Genomic DNA, 19,250 nt, shown 5'->3' on the forward strand with positions numbered 1-19,250 from the left:
TGTCCCACGGCACTTGTATTTTTGTGTATGATTTTGTAAAGCAAATAATGTTTAACTGAGGTGAAATTTAGGCGCACCTGAAAGGGATACAGTAAACAGGAAAGATTGAGAACTATTGCTTTAACTAGTGGGGGGCAGTAAGAGTAAGCAAGCATTCGCTCTTAATGCTGGAGTACTGAACAGATCCACCAGAGCTGCTGTATTGTTCCCTCTTCCTCACTCAGGAGTGGCATCCACAATCCATCCACTCCTGTTGATTTCAAAAAAAGGTCTGCATGTTGCAACAAGCACTAAACCCTAGAGAACAACCTTGAATGTGATCTTCATTTAAGAAGCTGAAGTGATCTCTAAAAAAAACAGCAGGTGGCCATTTGGAACCAGCCTAATAATTCTAACTTATAGATCGCAACGACAGTAAAGAGCAAACTACAACCAGGAAAGTACAAACTCAGTAAACCTTCACATGGGCCAGAAAGACCTGAGAATTCCGTGCACAAACCAAGCAGTGTGGCACAGCTGTCCATATCTCTGCATGACACTCATCATTAACACCCCATCTCCAGGGTTCTGACTTCCATAGAATCTCCAGCAGCAGTCAGTGACCCTTCCTGAACATGGCTGATTGGTGTTATTAGGAGATAACATCTGTGTGAAAACATACTGGTGTGAAACAGGAGGAAGAGCTCTTCCCTTTGGCATGTGTGACAAGCAGAGATGTACAGCTCCCATTTATTCTAGCATAAAGCACAATTCAGAGGGTAACACATCATGTAGGCAACTTGGGGTAACATACAATGTAAATTAAGAGGAAAACCAGCAAATTTAGCCTTACAAATAGATTAAAATGGAAACCTTGTTCTGTTGTTATTTTTCATGTCAAATGCAGAAAGGCTTAGAGGCATTAGAAATATTGTGGTCACATATTAGAAGCCAAATCTTGCTTAGAGGGCTCATTTATCAAGGCTGCCAGTTGATCAAATTTCACCAGAGCAGAAGGAAAACAAGCAAAGTTAGAAACAAATGACAACAAAAAAGCAAACACACACCAGGAAAGACACAGTCCCCCATCTTCCTTTACACAGAAGAGTTACAGAAAAAGAAGCTGCTCAAAGTAGATGCTTTCATCAGTGGCATTCCACTGAGCTGAGCAGCATTAGCCCCAATTTATACCAGCAACAGAGAAGAATCAGACTCATACCTTACATTCACATAAAGCACCTTTCATCACAAAATTTTCCCCACTTAAAGGTTCACAAACCACGTACACTGTATGAAGCCCTAGTGAAGTGCAGCCCCATCTAGGTGGGCTGTCAGCGTGATTGCTAAAAGGGATGTTTTAAAAAGACTACATTTGAAGAACCCAAACACCATGAATATCGTGCAGCAAGTTTATTGTCTTGGAACGACTACAGGCTGCATTACCTCTGGGTGGGGGTTAATAGCTGAGAGGTCAAGAGGCTGAAGGGCTGCATATTGATTTCAAACCATTCTAAGTCCACTGATTTCCCTGTAATTACTCCTGAATTTACATGTGATATCAGAATCTGAAACCTGAAGTTTGATGATAAGGCATTTCTCTTCCCACCAAGAATGAAAAAGACCTATTGAATTTTCATTATGATTTTTATTTATGTGGGAGAGCTGTATGTTTCATGAGTGTTCAGACCTAGAACTTTGTAGTCATTTTCAAAACATTAGATGATTTCTCAGCAGAGCTGAAGATGGCTGTCTGTGGTTTACTTATATATAAGAAAAAAGATGTGTTGCTCCTTCTAGTTGACTTACTTACAAAGCATCCCACCACTTATTTTAAAAACAGCCTCGCAGAGTTCTCAGATGCCACGTTACCAAAAATCAGCTCTATCTTTGTTCTGAACTACTAGGTTGCTGATGGATCCATAAGCAGATATACCCACACGAACAGTGAAAAATATGGAGAGAAATATTTGCTCACTTTCTAGGCCGCTTTTGGACTTGAGAGACACAGCAATTATAATGTAAACTGATGCTTCTCTTGAAATTTTCCAACTGACAGAACTGCCATAAAAATCACATTTTCACCAGTGAGGGAAATAAAACATTTTGCAGTTTTGCCTCCATGTCTTCCTAAATTTCCCTCCTAGGAGCAACAAAAGGCAGTTTTTTGTAGGTGAAAATTCATACTTGGAACAAAGATGTGTGAAGTAATCACTTTGCAGCATGCTAAAATTTCTACATTTTTCACTATAGAGAAAAAAAATTGCCCAACAGTGTGAAAGAGAAAAGTTTCATGAATGCCCATAGATATGAATTAATGTGAAAAGCAGGCCTGATGGCAGGGGTGGGGAGATGGCGAGGTAGTAGGGCAATATGAGCAGTTGCAATAGGTCCCAGTGGGGCTTTTAAATCACATCTGATGTGGTGGTCCAGCAGCTCCATGAAGCTCTGAGGGCTGGTGGTGGGGGAACATTGTTCTGGGCTGGCTACTCCTCAACCCTCTCCCTTCTGGGAGCACAGAGCTGCTCCTCCCCACTTTGACCACAGACCCGCAAAGGCTGTCGGCTCCCACGGTAAAAAAACAATGGAAAGAACAATGCCATGTGACTGTCTGATGACGCAAAACTGGATGGTTTTCTCAGCTCTTGTCTAAAATCATTGACTATAAAAACCAAGCAGAAATCTTACCCCAAACTTCCACGGTGAAAACACTGGAAGCCCTATAGAACCACTCATGCTTTGGGTCCTGCATAATTCAAAACTGTGGACCAGATTCTTAACTAGGATTCTCAGGAAGCCCCGAGAGGGGAAGGCACATCTTCATTCTCCGCGTAGCTGGGAGCCGTACTGGCTCATGGTTAGAATAAATGCAACCCCAAGGACTGCCGTGATTTACACTAGCTTTGAGTGATACTCAATCAGACCAATATAACCAGAAGACAGAGAACTTTTGCTACAATTCTTATACAGGCACTGTGTGAGGGATTGGTCAAGAAGCCTACATTGGCTGGGGAGCTCCCTGGAGATGGGTATTCCATAGGATGTATCTTCTTCAGCTATCTGGACAAGATGGCAGATCTGAGTGCACATTAGTGAGAAATAAATTGTAGAAATGAGGAAAACTTTGATTAAGGCATTGGTCCTATATCGTGATCTGTGCAGACAGATAGTTGTGTTTGACAGTCACTGAGATTCTGCTCAAACAGCTTCAAGCAAGCCCAGAAGTCCATCTGTGCATAAGCTAATGCAGGATTTGGGCCTAATTAAGTACTCCTATCCAAATCCCTGTAAGGCACTGGTCTGGACTTGGGAGAAAACTGAAATGTGCTATGGAAAAATACCATATAGTGCTTTGAATCCCTGTAATTTAAAATGTAACTTTTCATGTGCCTTGCACCAAAGCATTTTCAACTTCTATTTAATTAAACCCGATCATGAAAATTACTACAGTAATTTATGTTGGAGATTATTGAAATTTGTATTTTATTAAAATTTGGTTTTACTAATACAACACCTTCCAGCTATGGCATCATACTAGGATGTCATTAGAGACCACTGACTAGAGGCTGGAAGGCAATCATAAAAGTAATCCTGCCAGATCCTTTGACAGCAAAATGCACCAGGCCTGATTCTGCTTCTGTCATAAATGAGTGCAAGGAAGGGGTTAATCTTCCTGAGGTAACCTAAATCCCAGGTGAGCCAATGGGAGTGAAGTAATTCTGTTTAAACTGAGAACAATTGCAATCCCTGGGGCTTTTGTGTCTGCAGATGGTGGGGAGAAAAACCCAGAGAGGGAAGGGCTCCCAAGCAATTGGAATAAAATCAAAAATACCCTGACCATTGCAAAATCAGCCATAAAGGTGTAAGCACCAGGAAAACATATAGTTAGACATAGTCAGGTTATGTTTTATTTTAAAATTGGTTGGACTCTCTGCTCTGCGGTTGTTTTTGTGCTGTTTGACTTGATGTTTTTCCCCTGTAACTTTTAAGATAAATCCCTGCGAAATATCTTTCTTTGCCTGCGACCCATGATTTACTTTTCTCTCATTTAGTGATTTCTGAGTCTTGAGAAGGGTCTGCGTATATGCATGCCTTAGACTGAAAGGTCAGCTACTGAATCACCTTTTTTGTGCATTTAAGCTCTCTCCCGAGGGAGGTTTAAGAGGTTGGGGTACCCCACAGGAAGACATCCTGACTTTGTCTTCCTTGATTAGGGGGTCTTTTCCCACTCGGGTGGTGGCAGCAAACTACCCCCCACCCGCCCCAGGGTCAGGGAATCTGTGACCCTTGGAAGTTTTAAGGCAAAGCCTGTTTACAGGCAAGGTGTTTTTAAGTCTCTGCGGGGCCCCAATTTCTGCACTCAAAGTGTGGAGTGGGGAAGGAGCCTCTGACAGCTTCCATTTTCGCTGGTATAATCAGGAATAACTTCACTGAAGTCAGCAATTACTTCAGCATGTCAACATTCATACGAAATAGGAAAAGGACTACCCAGTCCTTGATATTTTAAATACAACAAAGGAAGACCAATAAAATCACACTCACCAGCCTGATTAGTTGTGATGCTGACTGAGGCAAATTGCCTTGAGGAGGTACTCAAGTCAGACACCCCATTGACTGCTTCAATCTCAAATGTATAGTTGGTATGTGCCAGAAGGTCTACAACAGTCACCGTGGTGTTGGTGAGACCAATATGACGGGGTAAGAAGCGCACATTGGTACTACACGGCTCACACAATTTGACGTTCCCACTGCATTTTTTGCAAATTATGTTGAAGGTGACGTCCTTCCGGCCTCCCGCGTCAAGCGGCCAGCTCCAGTCTAGAATAACTGACGTTTCATTGATGTTAGAGATAACGCTTCTTGGTGCAGATGGAGGTCCTATGAAGGTAAACCAAAAGGGATATTTTATCTGGTGCTTTTCCACAAGGGCAACAGGATACACAAATAATGAACTGACCACCATAAATAACCATAAGAATGGCCATCCTGGGTCAGACCAAAGGTCCATCTAGTCCAGTAGCCTGTCTGCCGACAATGGCCAGTGCCAGGTGCCCCAGAGGGGGTGGACCGAAGACAATGATCAAGTGATGTGTCTCCTGCCATACATCTCCAGCCTCTGACAAACAGAGGCCAGGGACACCATTCCTACCCTTGGCTAATAGCCTTTTATGGACCTAACCTCCATGAATTTATCTAGCACGTTCTTAAATTCTGTTACAGTCCTAGCCTTCACAGTCTCCTCTGGCAAAGAGTTCCACAGGTAAACTATGTGCTGAGTGAAGAACTTTATTTTATTAGTTTTAAACCTGCTACCCATTAATTTCATTTGGTGTCCTCTAGTTCTTGTATTATGGACACAAGTAAATAATTTCTCCTTATTCATCCTCTCCATACCTGTCATGATTTTACATACCTCTATCATGTCCCCCCTCAGTCTCCTCTTTTCTAAACTGAAAACTCCCAATCTTTTTAGCCTCTCCTCATACGGGACCTGTTCCAAGCCCCTAATCATTTTAGTTGCCCATATTGTCTTCATTATACACTTCATGAGCCTGAGACGTTCCACTAAATTATAGACAAACACAAGCGAGCAGCATGCCCTCCTAAAGACGGTTAACTATCTTCCAGACGACGCAAAATAGAAGGTGCTTTTGCAGATCATAGAACACAATTTATTGCTAACTACAATACTGCACATGATACACTAATGCCAGTGTTTTCAGAATAGTTTTCAACATCTCAGTCCCTTTTCCCTATTAAATCTGACAGATAGTGGCAGAGAGGAATTGAAAACAGAGACACATAAATCCATTACTATAAGCTCTGATAGGCTGTCGTATATAAAGCAGGATCCAAAGCAAAAAACATGGGGATGGGGTTGTTTGGAAAAATGAATTTATTCTGTATTTGAGAAACAAGGTATTGAGACAGATCTGGAGAAGAAAGCTTTGAACACAGCTAAACAATATAAATGGGCCAGGGGAAAAAAAGACAATCATAGCCTCAATCCATGACAACACTACTCACTGGTGCAAGCCATGGATGGAGGGTCTCTTTGAGATCGAAAGTAATTCTTCTCACACCTGCAGTTCACAGAACCATCTTCAGAGGTAGAGCTGTGAGGTGGGCATTTGGCACATTTCACATTACCAGCAAAGGCCTTGTAGAACCCAGGTCGGCACGCTGTAAAACAAACAACACAATGGTTTTAAATCCCACGGGCGTCTGGCTCATTATAACGTTCTGCCTTTATCATCATCTTGGCATCTGTTCATACAGACATCACATTTTGAGTCTTTATCAGTGCCTTTTTTTGTAAACAAAAAAGGAGCTGGTACTCAGCCTCACCTCTTGCCAATTCCACGGCTGAGGCTGCTAAGGTGCCAGTACTCAGTACTCGCAAGTATTAGCACAAAGAAAACCAAAGAAACACTGGCATTTACCATCTATAAAAGATGTACTTAAAACGAGGGAACTGATGACACTAGCCCTCTTACTACATGGGTGATCTTTACACAAAAAACTTAGCGCTATGTTACATTTTATATCTCTTACTACACTCTACTCCACAGCAGGAGAAAGTAGTTTCTGCTTTTCATGATCAAAGTTTTACTTTCATCTCCCCCACCCTCAATCTGATTAATTTATAAAACACTGGCCCTATCAAGCAAAGATGCTAACTTTTTAAACTCTTTTGCCAAGGCTTGCTTATGGGAGCATCACAACTATGAGATACATTTGTTCCATTCAGCATGACAAACCAGACCAAAAACAGAGAATAAGTGCACAGGCACAGAACAACTAAGCAATGAACTGGCTCGGCTGTTGAGTGCATATCAGGAACTATCACCATCACCAAGTGTACTACACAAGGATGACTTTTGTAAACATGTTCCTTTAGAGCCCATATAAGCAGTATCTGACATACTCTGAGGGTGTTGTTTCACCAACATTCACATGCTCCTCTTAGTTCCCTCTTGTTAAATTTGACACTTTTCTGATTTTGTTTCCAGGAGAAGGGTTTTTTCGAAAATGGGGGCTTGTTTTCGAAGGAACCACATCTACCTGGCTCTTGTTACTTCCTGAAAAGGCTCTTCTGGAAGCAGGTCACATGAGGATATGCAAATGAGGCACAATATATGCAAATCCACACCTCATCTGCATTTCTGATCTCACTAATTTGCATTCTGCTTTCAAAAGTGGACTGCAGCGTAGCCACAAACTCGGATGCCTGGTTATTTTGCTATGGGTGGTGAAAATCAGAAGTTCAAAGTCAACAGAGAAAAGACCATCCTGGGGTCAACAAAAGCAAACATATCAGTGGCACCAGAATGCCTTGGTAGCAGGTTTAATGGAGTCCTTAAAGTCAGGCAGAGTTGTCAGTTTTTCTGAGGGGGCTCACAGCTGAGGTTTACTGGACTCTTCGTAGAACTGGAGCATCTCTGGCATGGGGATTCCTCCCAGGATCCACTCCAGCACCCCCAGACTCAGGGCTCCCCTCTTGCTGACTACAGCTTCTGTTCTGTTCCACCTTCCAAAGCTTTCCTTCACATCAGGCATGACTGACAAGTCTAGAGTCTCCTTAGAAAACAGCCTCACTAACCTCCGCCCTCTCAGTGCAGGGCTTGTACACTCCATCACACACACTTACACTGAAGGTTGGTTACAGAGAACCCTGAATCCATACTTGACTTGCATCTTATCTGAAATTTGAATATATGTTCTGTGGCAGACCCCTACCTGGAAGCTTCAGGAACCTTCTGGAAAGATGGTTTACTGGGTCCTATTGGAAGACCAGGGAGTGGGCAGGCACAGCCCACCCATGACTAAAAGGCCCCTCTGAAGGGGAGAGGGAACCCACAAAAGACCATGGCCCCAACAAAGTACGGGGGACAACGTAAAAGAAAACAGGGACGGGAGTGGAGGTCAAAGGTTTAAAACGAGGGAACCAGAAGGGGACACCGAGCAGAGAACCCCGGACAGCTCCCACTGCTCCTCAAAGGTGTCGAGAGAGCCAGTGGACGCCGCCCAAAGGAACTCTGCCCAGATTCGTGAGCAGGGAGTGGAGCGGAAATAGGCCCCACAGTCGCAGGCTTCCCCCCCACCAGCCTCCTCTCCCGAGTGTTATAAATGGCTACCAGGAGGAGGCTGATGAGGAGGTCCCACGACTTGGTGGGGCCATGAATAGGGTGTGCAAGGATAAGAAGGTGAGGCGAAAAGTGCAGCCAGAACCTCAGCAGGAGGTTCTGGAGGAGCCGGAAGAGGGGCTGCAACCTGGCGCACTCAATGGGCATAGTCGCAGCGGAAGAGCCACGTGCATACCTCTCCTAGATCTCACCACCGCCGTGCCAAGGGGAAGGTGCACCGTTGCCTGCCCCAGGCCAGCTAGAACTCCCGCAAGGATGCCACAAAGCCCACATCCTCCAGCAGGCTGTTATTAAAATGCCAGTGGGCCGACCTCCACTTCCCCGGTGAAAGGGAAGCCTTCACAGCCACCAGGTGGTGGTCCGAGAAGGGGGCCAGCCACATGCTGGAGGAGTGGGCCCGAGAAAGATGTTGCTGGGAGATGTAGATGCGGTCCAACCAGGAGCGTATGGATTTGTGGCCCACCACCCGGACGTAGGTAAAGACGGTGTCCTTGTCCAGGTGGTGGCTGCGCCAGACATCCACCAGGGAGCGATGATTGATGAGCTCCCTGAGGATGTCCGCAGTGGCCTGGCACTGCTTGGTCCCCGTACGGTCCCGCTCCTTGAGGGTGCAGTTGAAATCCCCACTGAGGACCAGCCACTCGCAAGGATCGATGGAGTCGAGGAAGGCTGCCACCTGCTGGAAGAAGGATGTTCTCTCCGGGCCGGATGTTGGGGCGTAGATGTTGACGAGGTGGAGGGGCAGCCCCTCCACCCATACCTGGAGATACAGCAGGTGGCCTGGCACGACCTCGACACTCCCTAGCACCTCGGGCTGCAGGTCTGGGGAGAACAGGTCGCTACCCCGGGCTAATGGGCCGAGAGGTGACTCAGATGGACCCTGTCTTCCCACTCCAGCCGCCAGCTGGCTTCGGTGGCCGGAGTAGCGTGGGTCTCCTGGAGGAAGGTGACCGAGTACCCGCCCCCCCACAGAGGAAGGAGAGCACCCGGCACCTGTGGAGACCCAACCCACAGCCCCTGGTGTTCAAGGTGGCCAATATGATCGGCGGCATTTAGAGGGCTGGGGAGGATCGTCGCCGGAGGGAACACTGGCAGTCCCTGTTGGGCTGCGCAGCAAGCCGTAGCCAACGCCATAGGTGATTACAGCGTCACAGAAGCCGCAGGCCCGTTGGTAAGCCATGGCGTCCCTCCTCCCAGTCCCCTTGCCCTCCTTTAGAAGGGCCCTCACGGACTCAAGGATGAGATGGAAGTCACCCCAGCACTGGAGGGTGACAACTACTTTGTTCTTGGAGCAGCAAACGTCCTCCAAGAACCTGCACGCCTCGTCTCCCAGTGCATGGGGTGCCGAGGCCTCAGGATCCTAAGCGCCCCTCGGCCTCGTATCTTTTTGGGCCCTGCAGCTGGCAGGGAAGGTCAGGCAGTGGCTGGGGCTTGGTTTTGGGAGGGCTAGTGGTGGCGGAGGGAGAGCAGCCCCGGAAGTGCTGGGAGAGGGAAAGACAAAGGGGGCCTCCGAAGGGATTGTGGCCTCGGAGCAGTTATGAACAGACGACGGCTGGGGGGGAGGTGCAGGAAGAATGGGGATGGGGGTAAGAGTGATGAATGTATTGGGGGGAGGGCAAGGGTCGTGGAGAGAAGGGGAAGGCGGAGGGAGGGGGGTGGGGGAGGGAGAGGAGAAGGAGGAGGGGGAGGGGGAGGGGAGGGTCCGGAGGGGGTTGGGGCACAGGTTCCAGGATGGAACTTTGACTGGAAGAGGGGGTGGAAGTGAGGGCAGGAGTGGGGGCTAAAGTGGGAGTGGGAGTATGAATAAGAGGTGTGTGAGGAGGGGGGGCTTTTCCAGGTGGCAAGAGGGGAGGGTGGGTTAAGGGTATGGTGCCAGTGTGTCTAATAGTGGGCACCAGTGAGGTGGAAGTTTCAGCGTCGGGGTTTTCAATACTGGGGGGGGCAGGGTATGGGGAGAACTCAAATCCTCCCGGGGTATCTAGGGGCACGACAGCTGTAGCTGGGAGGTGGTCCTCAGCTGCGGGGGGCGGTTGCACCCTGTGATGACCCAGGGCAAGAGAGAGTAATTGTTGTGGGATCACTGGCAGGTGGGGAAAGTGAAGGCAAGAGGAGCGGCTGGTTATGGGTGGCTGGCCCGCAGGCTTCCAGCAGCAGGCCGTCCACGTCCACGGCAGCCGGGGTCAGACCTAGGGCCTCTACCTCCTGTGAGAGGAGGGCGAGGCTGAGACTCACCTCCTCCGGGTGCCCCCCGACAGTGGTCTGGGCAGCTGCCGGAGGGGTGTCGGAGGAGGGCGCGGGCTCAGGGCTAACGACCTCCGCCTTTTTGGGCTCAGGCTCCGGGGCAGGAGGAACGATGTCCTCCCTTGCCACCATGGCAGACTCGGTCACCCCCGGCTGATGGTCTATGGCCGGGGGTCCAGCGGGTGGATCTCTTTAGCGCCTTGCGCAGCACATCCAACCCATCCTCCAACAGGGTGGAGTGCCGGGTGTGCGCACTTCTTTTTTTGCGCTTCCCCCTCAGCAGCACCCAGTCCCCCGAAGAGCCGGGCTGGGCAGTGGAGGAGGAAGGGCCAGGGGATAGAGGCAGTGAGGAGGGAGGGAAGGAAAAAGAGGGCAGGATGGTGAGGGAAAGGGACGGCCCCCCTGGGGTGGGCCCTGTCCAAGTCCTGCCGCCAGCCCTGCCTCCCTCTCCTCCGCAGACCTGGTTTGAATGCCTGCTTGGGCACCGGCGCCTGCTTCTTCTTGCTCCCTGCCCTACGCTTGGTTGCCTCTGACGCCCAAGCGGTGGCGGTGTTTTCCAGAGCGGGAGGAGGAGGGGCGGTCCCAGGGTCTCTTGCAGTCAGGGCGTCGCCGGTCATGTGGCTGGCACCCCCCGGGTCAGAGAAGGTCCCGGGCTCCTCTCTTTCGTGCCAGGCCAGAGGGCAATCCCTCCGGACATGCCCTGCCACCCGATACACGAAGCACCAGGCCTCCCCCAGAGTGTAATAGACCCGGTACTGGGCCCTTTGATGAGGCACCAGTATAGTCCCCCCGGGCCACCCTGCCCTGTGCTGCTGCCGGCGGCAGTTGGATTCGCGCCTGCCGGCGGAAGGAGAGCACGTGCCGTATGGTGGGATCTTTGCAGCCTAGAGGGAGGGGACTCAGGACCGACAAGGGCTGGCCCAGGGAAGTGAGGAAAGGCAGAAGGGTGGAATTGGGAAGGAAGGGAGGGACGGAGGAGAAAACCACCCGCATGGCCAGGTCCTCGAGCGGCTCCAGGGGCACGTGGATGCCCCCAACCGCCAAGCCCCTCTCCACCGCCTCCTGCATGGTGGCCTCCGATGCCAGGAAGACGATCTTCCCAAACATTCGAGAGGCCGCCACCACAGCCGCAGGCCCCACCACCCACGCCAACGCCCTCACATAAGTCTCGACGAGGGGCGAGGCCAACACCATGACTCCATGCCTTCTGGTGAGGGCGGGGAAGGGGCCGCGACCATTGGGGATGGTATTCCGAGCGGAGGTGGAAGGAGCAGGGTGCAAGATGGCTGCTGCCACCTGGGTGTATGACCTGGGGGCCGGGGGATCCGAGCCCTCAGGATCAGTGGTGGGAGCAGGGGTGTGGGAAGGAGGGGAAGCTGCAGCAGGTGTATCAGCAGCTGGGGTAGAGGGCCCAGCCATGGGAGGTTTGGCCTTCCGGGTGGGGCTCTTGCCCTTTTTGGTCCCTGGCCCTTCCTACCCTTTTGGGGGGGGTGGATTAGGGGCGGGATCACTGGAGGAGGATGCCGCGGCGGGGGCAGCAGGAGCCCCAGAGCCCACGCCTGCGCCCTCAACCATCGCAGAGTTCCCAGGGGCCTTGGACGAGTTGGCCGCCGCTGCAGAGGTGGAAGGAGTGACAGTGGAGGGGGAGAGAGGGTCATCTATGGACAACCTCCCAGTGGGTGGGGAGGCCTTTTGTAAGGTATACGGGTTCATGAAAAATTGGGGGTGGGTCCTTTAGCTAGCGGGGGAGGGGGGAAAGGAAAAAGAAAAAGAAAATGGCTGCCCCTCCCCTACCAGCCAGGCTGAGGACCTGGACAGGCAGGGGTGGGGCAGGAGGAGAGAGGGAGGAGGGTAAAAAAACAAAGGAAAGGAAACACAAAAAAAAGCCACGACTCCCAGCACAAGATGATAAGATGGCTCCTGTTTCTGCACTGGGATGTGGGGGGAATTCAAGATGTGTATATAGATGTGTGTGTGGGGAGGTGAGTGCAAAGAAGGGGAAGGGCCTCAGGCACCTAACAAAAAACAAAAGGGGGTGGGGATTCACGGGCACAAAGAGGAGGGAGAAGAGGGGGAAGAAAGGGGGTGGCAGAGCCAACCAGAAAGGGGGGGGCCGGGGGTATAAAGGGAGGGATGTCCCACAGGCGCCTGAGGGGTGGGCCCACAGCAGCAGCCTCACAGAACAGGAGGAAGGGGCAGATGGTTAGGGTGGGGCCCAGATGGACAGGGCCTGGGCAGCAGCTGGGTGTGGGGTGGCAGTAAAGGAGGCAGTGGCTGCAGGGGTGGGGCAGGGACCACATCCTAACACCCCAACCCCAACTGTGCAGCCACCTCTGTGGAGCCCCAGTGGAGAGGGGCCTCACCTAAACTTCCCCCCCCAGCCCCAGCCACTCCATAGCAAGCTGTGGAGGGAAAGCCCAGCCGCCGCCCAAGAAAGCACCTCACCTCCTCCGAAGCAGTGAGGATGCAGCAGGCAGCGGATGGAAAAAGTGGGCCCAAATGGAAGGCCAGAAACTCCCTCCCAGAGGATGGAAAAAGGGAGGGGGAGGATACCCCCTTCCCTGCCAAGAGGCAGGGCAGCAAGAGTCCCCCTACACACCACCCACCCAGAAGTTCCAGAGGGAAACTAACTGGGAAGTGTGAAGTAGGGGGAGGAAGAAGCAACCTGCCCAAGGCAGGGAAGAAGAGAAGCTGGCCCAAGAAGAAAAGGGGGCCAAGAGACAGCCCCAGAGGGGGCTAGAGCAGCCAAAGGCTGCCTGTCCCCCAATACCTCACCTCCCAACCGCAGGGCTCCCCAGGTGGGATCCCTGTGGCAGCCTGGAGGACAGAGCATTTCCTGACTTGGCCCAAGCCCTCATTGGTCAGCTGAGGCCCTGCACTCCCTATAAAAGGTTCCCCTTGCTGGTTGCAGGGGGGAAGGTTTTGGAAGGTGCAGAGCACGAGCACAGAGAGCGAGAAGGTACCACGGGGAAGCGGTGGGTGAAGTGGCCCAGGGAGAGGTTGCTACTTTGGGGCAGGGGTGAAGGCCCTGCCAGTTGCTTCTTATCCTCGTAGGGACCCTGGGCCGGAGTCCAGGGTAGAGGGCGGGTCTGGACTCCCCCCTACCCTTCCCCAAAGGGTTTACTCCACTGGAGCAGGCGCGGGCCTGCAAGGGGACTGGCTTTATTCTCCCCATTCTGGACTTGCCTATGATGAGGATGGCTCACTAAGTGGAGACCCCTGCCTTTGGAAAGGCCTGGGCAGATCAGGGGGTCTCCGTGAGTCTCTGAGGCAACAGAAAACCACCAGAAAGCGCAGGGACCCACAGGGGCTGACAAGGGACTTTGTCACAGTTCATCCACTCTAATATCCTGCTGAACTGGCAATCTTTTATATAAAGGCAGGGTATGACCTGATCTTTTAGGCTAATCCATATGCTGGCTCTAATGCTTACAAAAGAAAACATACACTAAAGAAATGTTTTGGGAAAAGAATAAGCCGGGGTGGAGAGAATATGGGAAGGTCAGAAACTTGTCACTTTTTGTAGCTTAATGTCAAGACAGTTTTTGGATCAGGATTTTTTTTTTTTGGTCAGCCTCAGCAGCTGAACAAAGCAACTGAAAATGAAAGACTTGTCCAGCACTGAAGCATATTAATAAGACAAAAAAACCCAAAAAACCCTGCCCTAAGAACTCTGATATGACACACTGTACAAGTCCTTCCCATCTAAGCCATCCTTTAGCCCTCTATGAATCTTACACAGAAAGTCTAGCAGGATGTAGCTGCTGTATTTTAGCCATTAACATGTCCCAGAAAGATACCCCAGAATTGAGTGTGCTTCCCTGTTAGCCTTATGAAATTAGCCTGTGTTTTATATATGATGTTGAAGGCACTGGGCAGTTATTGAAACCAAGCCTGGCAAGAATGACCTTGAAGGCAAAATTTACTTGGCCTTGTACCAAGGAATGTATCTGCATAGATTGACATGCCTTTCTAACTCGGGCTATGGCTTCTTGTGCCACCATCTGCTGAAGATTTTGGAAGAGTGTGGGGTTTCTGGTTTTGTTTTGCTTTTTGTTTGTGTTTAAGCAGGAGTCAAACCTCAGTCCCCTCCCAACAACAAAGCTGAATGGACACATATCACAACCACAGTGACCAGAGTATTTTAACTGCTGTGACAAGGAGGATACCACATTATTCCATCTTGGCTGGGAAAGGCATAAGATAGGCCCTGAGAAGGAATTCAGTCAGTGAAGAACGCATATCTATGAAGACTTTAATTAGGGTACATACTTCAAACTATGAACACAAACTGTCACAGATACATGTACAATGCATGTCCATCAAAAATGTGTTCTTCAAACATAACTCTAGTTATCTAGTTCAAATGGTTTTACATAAAAACAGGTACTTGGTTCTCCAAGCCATAAATAAATAAAATAATGTGTTCTCTTAATAGATGAATTTGCTAGGTCTACCCTGGGTCCTAAGTAATAACCTTAGCACAACCCCACCACCTTGTGACCTCAGAACTCCCATAAAACGCAAAGACAATTTCTTGTAAAATTATTTTATTTGCCACGCTGGTGTTATAAATAATATGATTACAAGCAACATCTGGTGTAGAAGTCAAAATATGAGAATTTTTCTTATTACAGGCATTTCCAAAGTATCTACCACCATAATATAAACACTATGGTTCATATGAAATTATTTTATAAAATCATGGGAGACACAAGTATAAGTAATGGAGGGGAATGAGGAGCAGAACTGCTTGGTTCAGGCTGTATCTAGGCTACAAGATGAAATTGAATTTCAAGCCGTTAGTTCAATATTAAAATGTGACTGCCTTTGCACTAAAAAATATCAAGTCAGTTTATTGAGCTGTAATACCCATTACAAAATATAGATATTATGGGATGGGTATAGTGGCAAAATTGAATTTAAAATCTCAGATCCAGACTGGTGTGGAAGTGCCATGTCCTTAATTAGAATTTATTAGCCTCCAGAAGTGTCCCCTATGTATCCCACAAAGCTATGTAGTCAGCCTCCAAGTATGGCCGCTTTGTTGTGCACTCTTCTTAGGTGTGCAAGAAGGTTAAAGTAAGCCTGCAAACTTTTGATTGAATTGGAATTTGAATTGGAATTCAGCAGTTCTGCTCTGCAAATATAAAGGGTGCCCATTATGAAAAAAATTCCTTTCCCCCCGTGTTGTACTGCATCAGTAGCAATTGCACTGCATAGGTAGCAATTTTCAGTAGCCCTCTACTGCAATCATGAGCACTCAGGGTAGTGATCTGCCTAGCGTTTCTCAGGTTCTCAAGCAAGCCCCGGCTTGGACCCACCAGAAGATTCTTGATCTTATTGCCATTTAGGGAGACCAATTGGTGGTAAAGAGACTTTGGGTGGCCAAGAAAAACGTGGCAGTCTATGATCAGATGATGTGTGAGCTGACTGCCTGAGGTTGCTCCTGGGACTCTATAGCCGTGTCTACACGTGCACACTACTTCGAAGTAGCGGCACTAACTTCAAAATAGCGCCCGTCACGGCTACACGTGTTGGGCGCTATTTCGATGTTAACATCGATGTTAGGCGGCGAGACGTCGAAGCCGCTAACCCCATGAGGGGATGGGAATAGCGCCCTACTTCGATGTTCAACGTCGAAGTAGGGACCGTGTAGTCGTTGTGCATCCCGCAACATCGAAATTGCGGGGTCCTCCATGGCGGCCATCAGCTGAGGGGTTGAGAGACGCTCTCTCCAGCCCCTCAGCTCAATGGTGGCCACGTGGAGCCGCCCACTAAAGGTCCCCACCCCCTCCCTTTCTGTGCAGGAAGCTGAGCGAGCGTGCAGGCAGCAGCAATAACACGCGGCTCGCCTGCACGCTCTTCTTCAGCCACCCACACCCCCAACCAACCTGATGGCCGTCCGGCAGCCCCCCCAGAGCCCTCAGGGAACCCCCCCCGAAGGGGAGCCAGGGTTCCCAGCGCAGGAGCCAGGCCAGGAAGTGGCAGCGGGGCCCCTCCTGGACAGAGGCCGAGCTTCGGGACCTGCTGGGGCTCTGGAGCGAGGAGGAGGTGCTCCAGGTAATGGGGAGCAAGAGGCGGAACGCGGATGCATTCGCTTGGCTGGCTGAGGGCCTGGGCACCCGGAGTCACCCTGCCCGCACTCCGGATCATGTACGCAGTAAAGTGAAGGAGCTGCGGCAGGGTTACACCCGGGCCCGGGATGCGGCCGGCCGATCTGGGGCCACCCCCGTCACTTGCCCCTTTTACAGGGAGCTCAGGGACATCCTGGGCCCCCGGCACACCTCCTTCCCTCCGGCCACGCTTGATACCTCGGCTGAGGAGCCCCAGCAGGCCCCGGAGCCGGAGTCCGCCCCAGAGGTAAGCCCCGCACCCCAGGGGCCCCCCCGGAGCCCACCCCCGGGGCACCGGAGCAGGAGGAGGAGGGGGACTCCTCCTCTACTGACACCAGCCTGCACATCCTCCTGCCATCCCGGAGCAGCAGCCGGGTGTCCGGCCCCCCGGGTGTCCCCTGACCGTGGGAGTGGACCTACAGGTATGTACACCCCCCCCCCGGTGTACACCCCCGGGGTTGAGGGGCAGGGGTAATAGATATGTGGCCAGGGCCCTCCATGTGCCCAGATGGCCATGGCCCCAAGGACAGCAGTGGCATGTCCCTCAGAAGAGTGCATCAGCCCCTGCCCCCACCCCCCCAGCACGACAGTGCCATCCCCCATCCCCCATCCCCCAACCCCAGGGCTGGGGGGAGTGGAACCTCTAGGGTCCCCCGGGGGGAGGGGGTGGGACACCCAGCAGCAGCAGCAGCAGCAGCAGCAGCAGCAGCATGTGATAGAGTGGGGGGGAGTGCAAATGCGAGTCTCAGGCCAGATATGAGCAACCAGCTGAATAGCTCCCAGTGGCTAAGGATGATCCTGGGGCTACAACTGGCAGGTTACACCTCTGCCCTGGACAAAGAGGAGGGAGGAGCCAAGCTGGCTTTGAATCAGGGGACGCAGGTAGAGGCTAGGGGAAGGGAGAGCTGGAAGGCAGCCAGCCTGAGGAGGGGGAAAGGTACACCCCAGAGGGGCACCCCTCGGGGTCTTCTCCCCAGGATGGGTTGGAAGGACTGTCTCTGACTGCTGTACTGTCACTTCTGGGAGAAACTGGGCATCTGTTGCCTAAGAAACCTCCCCTGTCAGAGACCCTGCTGAGTGAAGTGAGAGTCACTCCTGCCGGGGGACGGGGTGCAGTGCAGGGGGACCCTTGAACCCCATCACAGCAGCATCTCCCGGGAACGGGGATGGGGAACCTGCAGCATAGGGGTGGGGGGACAAGGGCCGCGGCTCGGGGCCCACACTAACGGCTGTCTCCACTCTTCCTCCCCACCTCCTGTGTTCTGCAGCTGCACCATCGGAAGGACCGGAGAGCGCCGGCGAGGCTTCAGTGGTCCCGAAATCCCCTCCGGGGCCATCGCTCCAGACCAGCCCCTCGGCGGAGGACCAACCGGCCCCACGGCGGGCAAGACGGCGGACCCAGCACCAGCTGCCGGCGATGGACCCCCAGCTGCTGGCCCTCCACCGCCGGCAGATGGAGGTCGCAGAGCAGCGCCTGCGGGTGGAGCAACGCCGCCTCCACCTCCAGGAGCGGGCACTGGCCTGGCACCAAGAGGCATGGGGGGCCTACATGGAGACATTCAACCGCATAGCGGACTACCTGGCCCCCAGTGCCGCGCCGGCCGCCGCAGTGCCCACCCTGAGTGCTCCACCCGCCGCGCCACCCGCTGCTCCGCTCGTCGCCGCACCGTCCGCCGTTGTCCCGCCACCCACCACCAAGGGCCGTTCCGCCGAGGGAGACCTGGGGCCAGCTGACACTCGCCGGACGTATCTGCCGGTTCGCCCGGCCCCCAACCAGCCCCGGACAGGGCTGCGGCCGAGGCGGGGCTCCCGGCCACCCACCCCCAGTGCCGGACTATAGGGACGTGGGGCCCAGGATGTGCCCCCCCCGTATATAGTTGGTATTTATTTATTTGTATCCCCCGTTTGCCCAGTCCCCCCACCATGTAAATAGCTCTCCCCTTCCTTGTTATCCCTGTTTTTTTTTGTTAATATATACGTACTTTTCATATTTAAGTTAGTTAGAAGTTCCTGTATATAGTTTGTATTAGTTAGTTATAGAACAGAGTTGAAAGTAAACCAGTTTGATTTCACAAACAAGTGTCTGCTTTTATTTGTGCAGGAAAAGTGTGGTGGGGGTGTGCTGTTGGGTGCTCCGTGGTGTGGGCATGGGGCAGGGAGTGCTGTGGAGGATGTGGGGGGGCGCGGTGGGGGGCCTGGCAGCGTTCACCCCGCGGCCTCATCAAAGTGGGCCTGCAGGGCCTCCCAGACCCAGGTCCCTTCGGGGTCCACCCAGCCCTGAAAAAAGGCCCCAGTCCTCCACAGCCCAGCCCTGAAAAAAGGCCTCCCCCTTGCTCTCCACCAGATTGTGTAGGGCACTGCACGCACCCACAATCTGGGGGATGTTGGTGGGGCCCGAATCCAGGCGGGTGAGGAGACATCTCCAGCGCCCTTTGAGGTGGCCAAATGAGCGCTCCACCACCTGGCGCGCGTGGTTCAGGCGCTGGTTGAAGCACTCTTGGCTGGCAGAGAGATGGCCCGTGTACGCGTGCATGAACCAGGGCCGGAGGGGGTATGCCGCATCTGCGATGATGCAGAGGGGCATGGTGGTGTCCCCCACAGGGCTCTCCCGCTGGGGGATGTAGGTCCCCGCCTCCAGCCGGCGGCACAGGCCCGAGTTCTAGAAAACCCGGGCGTCGTGGGTGCTGCCAGGCCAGCCCACATAAATGTCCTGGAAATGGCCCTGGCTGTCCACCAAGGCCTGGAGGACCACTGAGTGGTAGCCCTTCCG

The 19,250-nt window shown here is 52.0% G+C and overlaps 1 protein-coding gene across 4 annotated transcripts in view; it reads right to left on the bottom strand.

Annotated features, from left to right (window-relative positions):
- Positions 1-19,250, bottom strand: part of EPHA3 (EPH receptor A3) — a 413,871-nt gene that overhangs the window by 142,747 nt on the left and 251,874 nt on the right. For all 4 annotated transcript variants that reach the window (XM_074998622.1, XM_074998615.1, XM_074998629.1 and 1 more), the window contains exons 4-5: positions 6,004-6,159; positions 4,519-4,854 (exon numbers count right to left, since the gene is read on the bottom strand). In XM_074998622.1, coding sequence (XP_074854723.1) covers positions 4,519-4,854; positions 6,004-6,159 — 492 coding nt within the window. The remainder of the gene's footprint in view (positions 1-4,518; positions 4,855-6,003; positions 6,160-19,250) is intronic.

The sequence above is a fragment of the Carettochelys insculpta genome, chromosome 1 (assembly GCF_033958435.1).
Source record: "Carettochelys insculpta isolate YL-2023 chromosome 1, ASM3395843v1, whole genome shotgun sequence".
Lineage (NCBI taxonomy): Eukaryota > Metazoa > Chordata > Testudines > Carettochelyidae > Carettochelys > Carettochelys insculpta.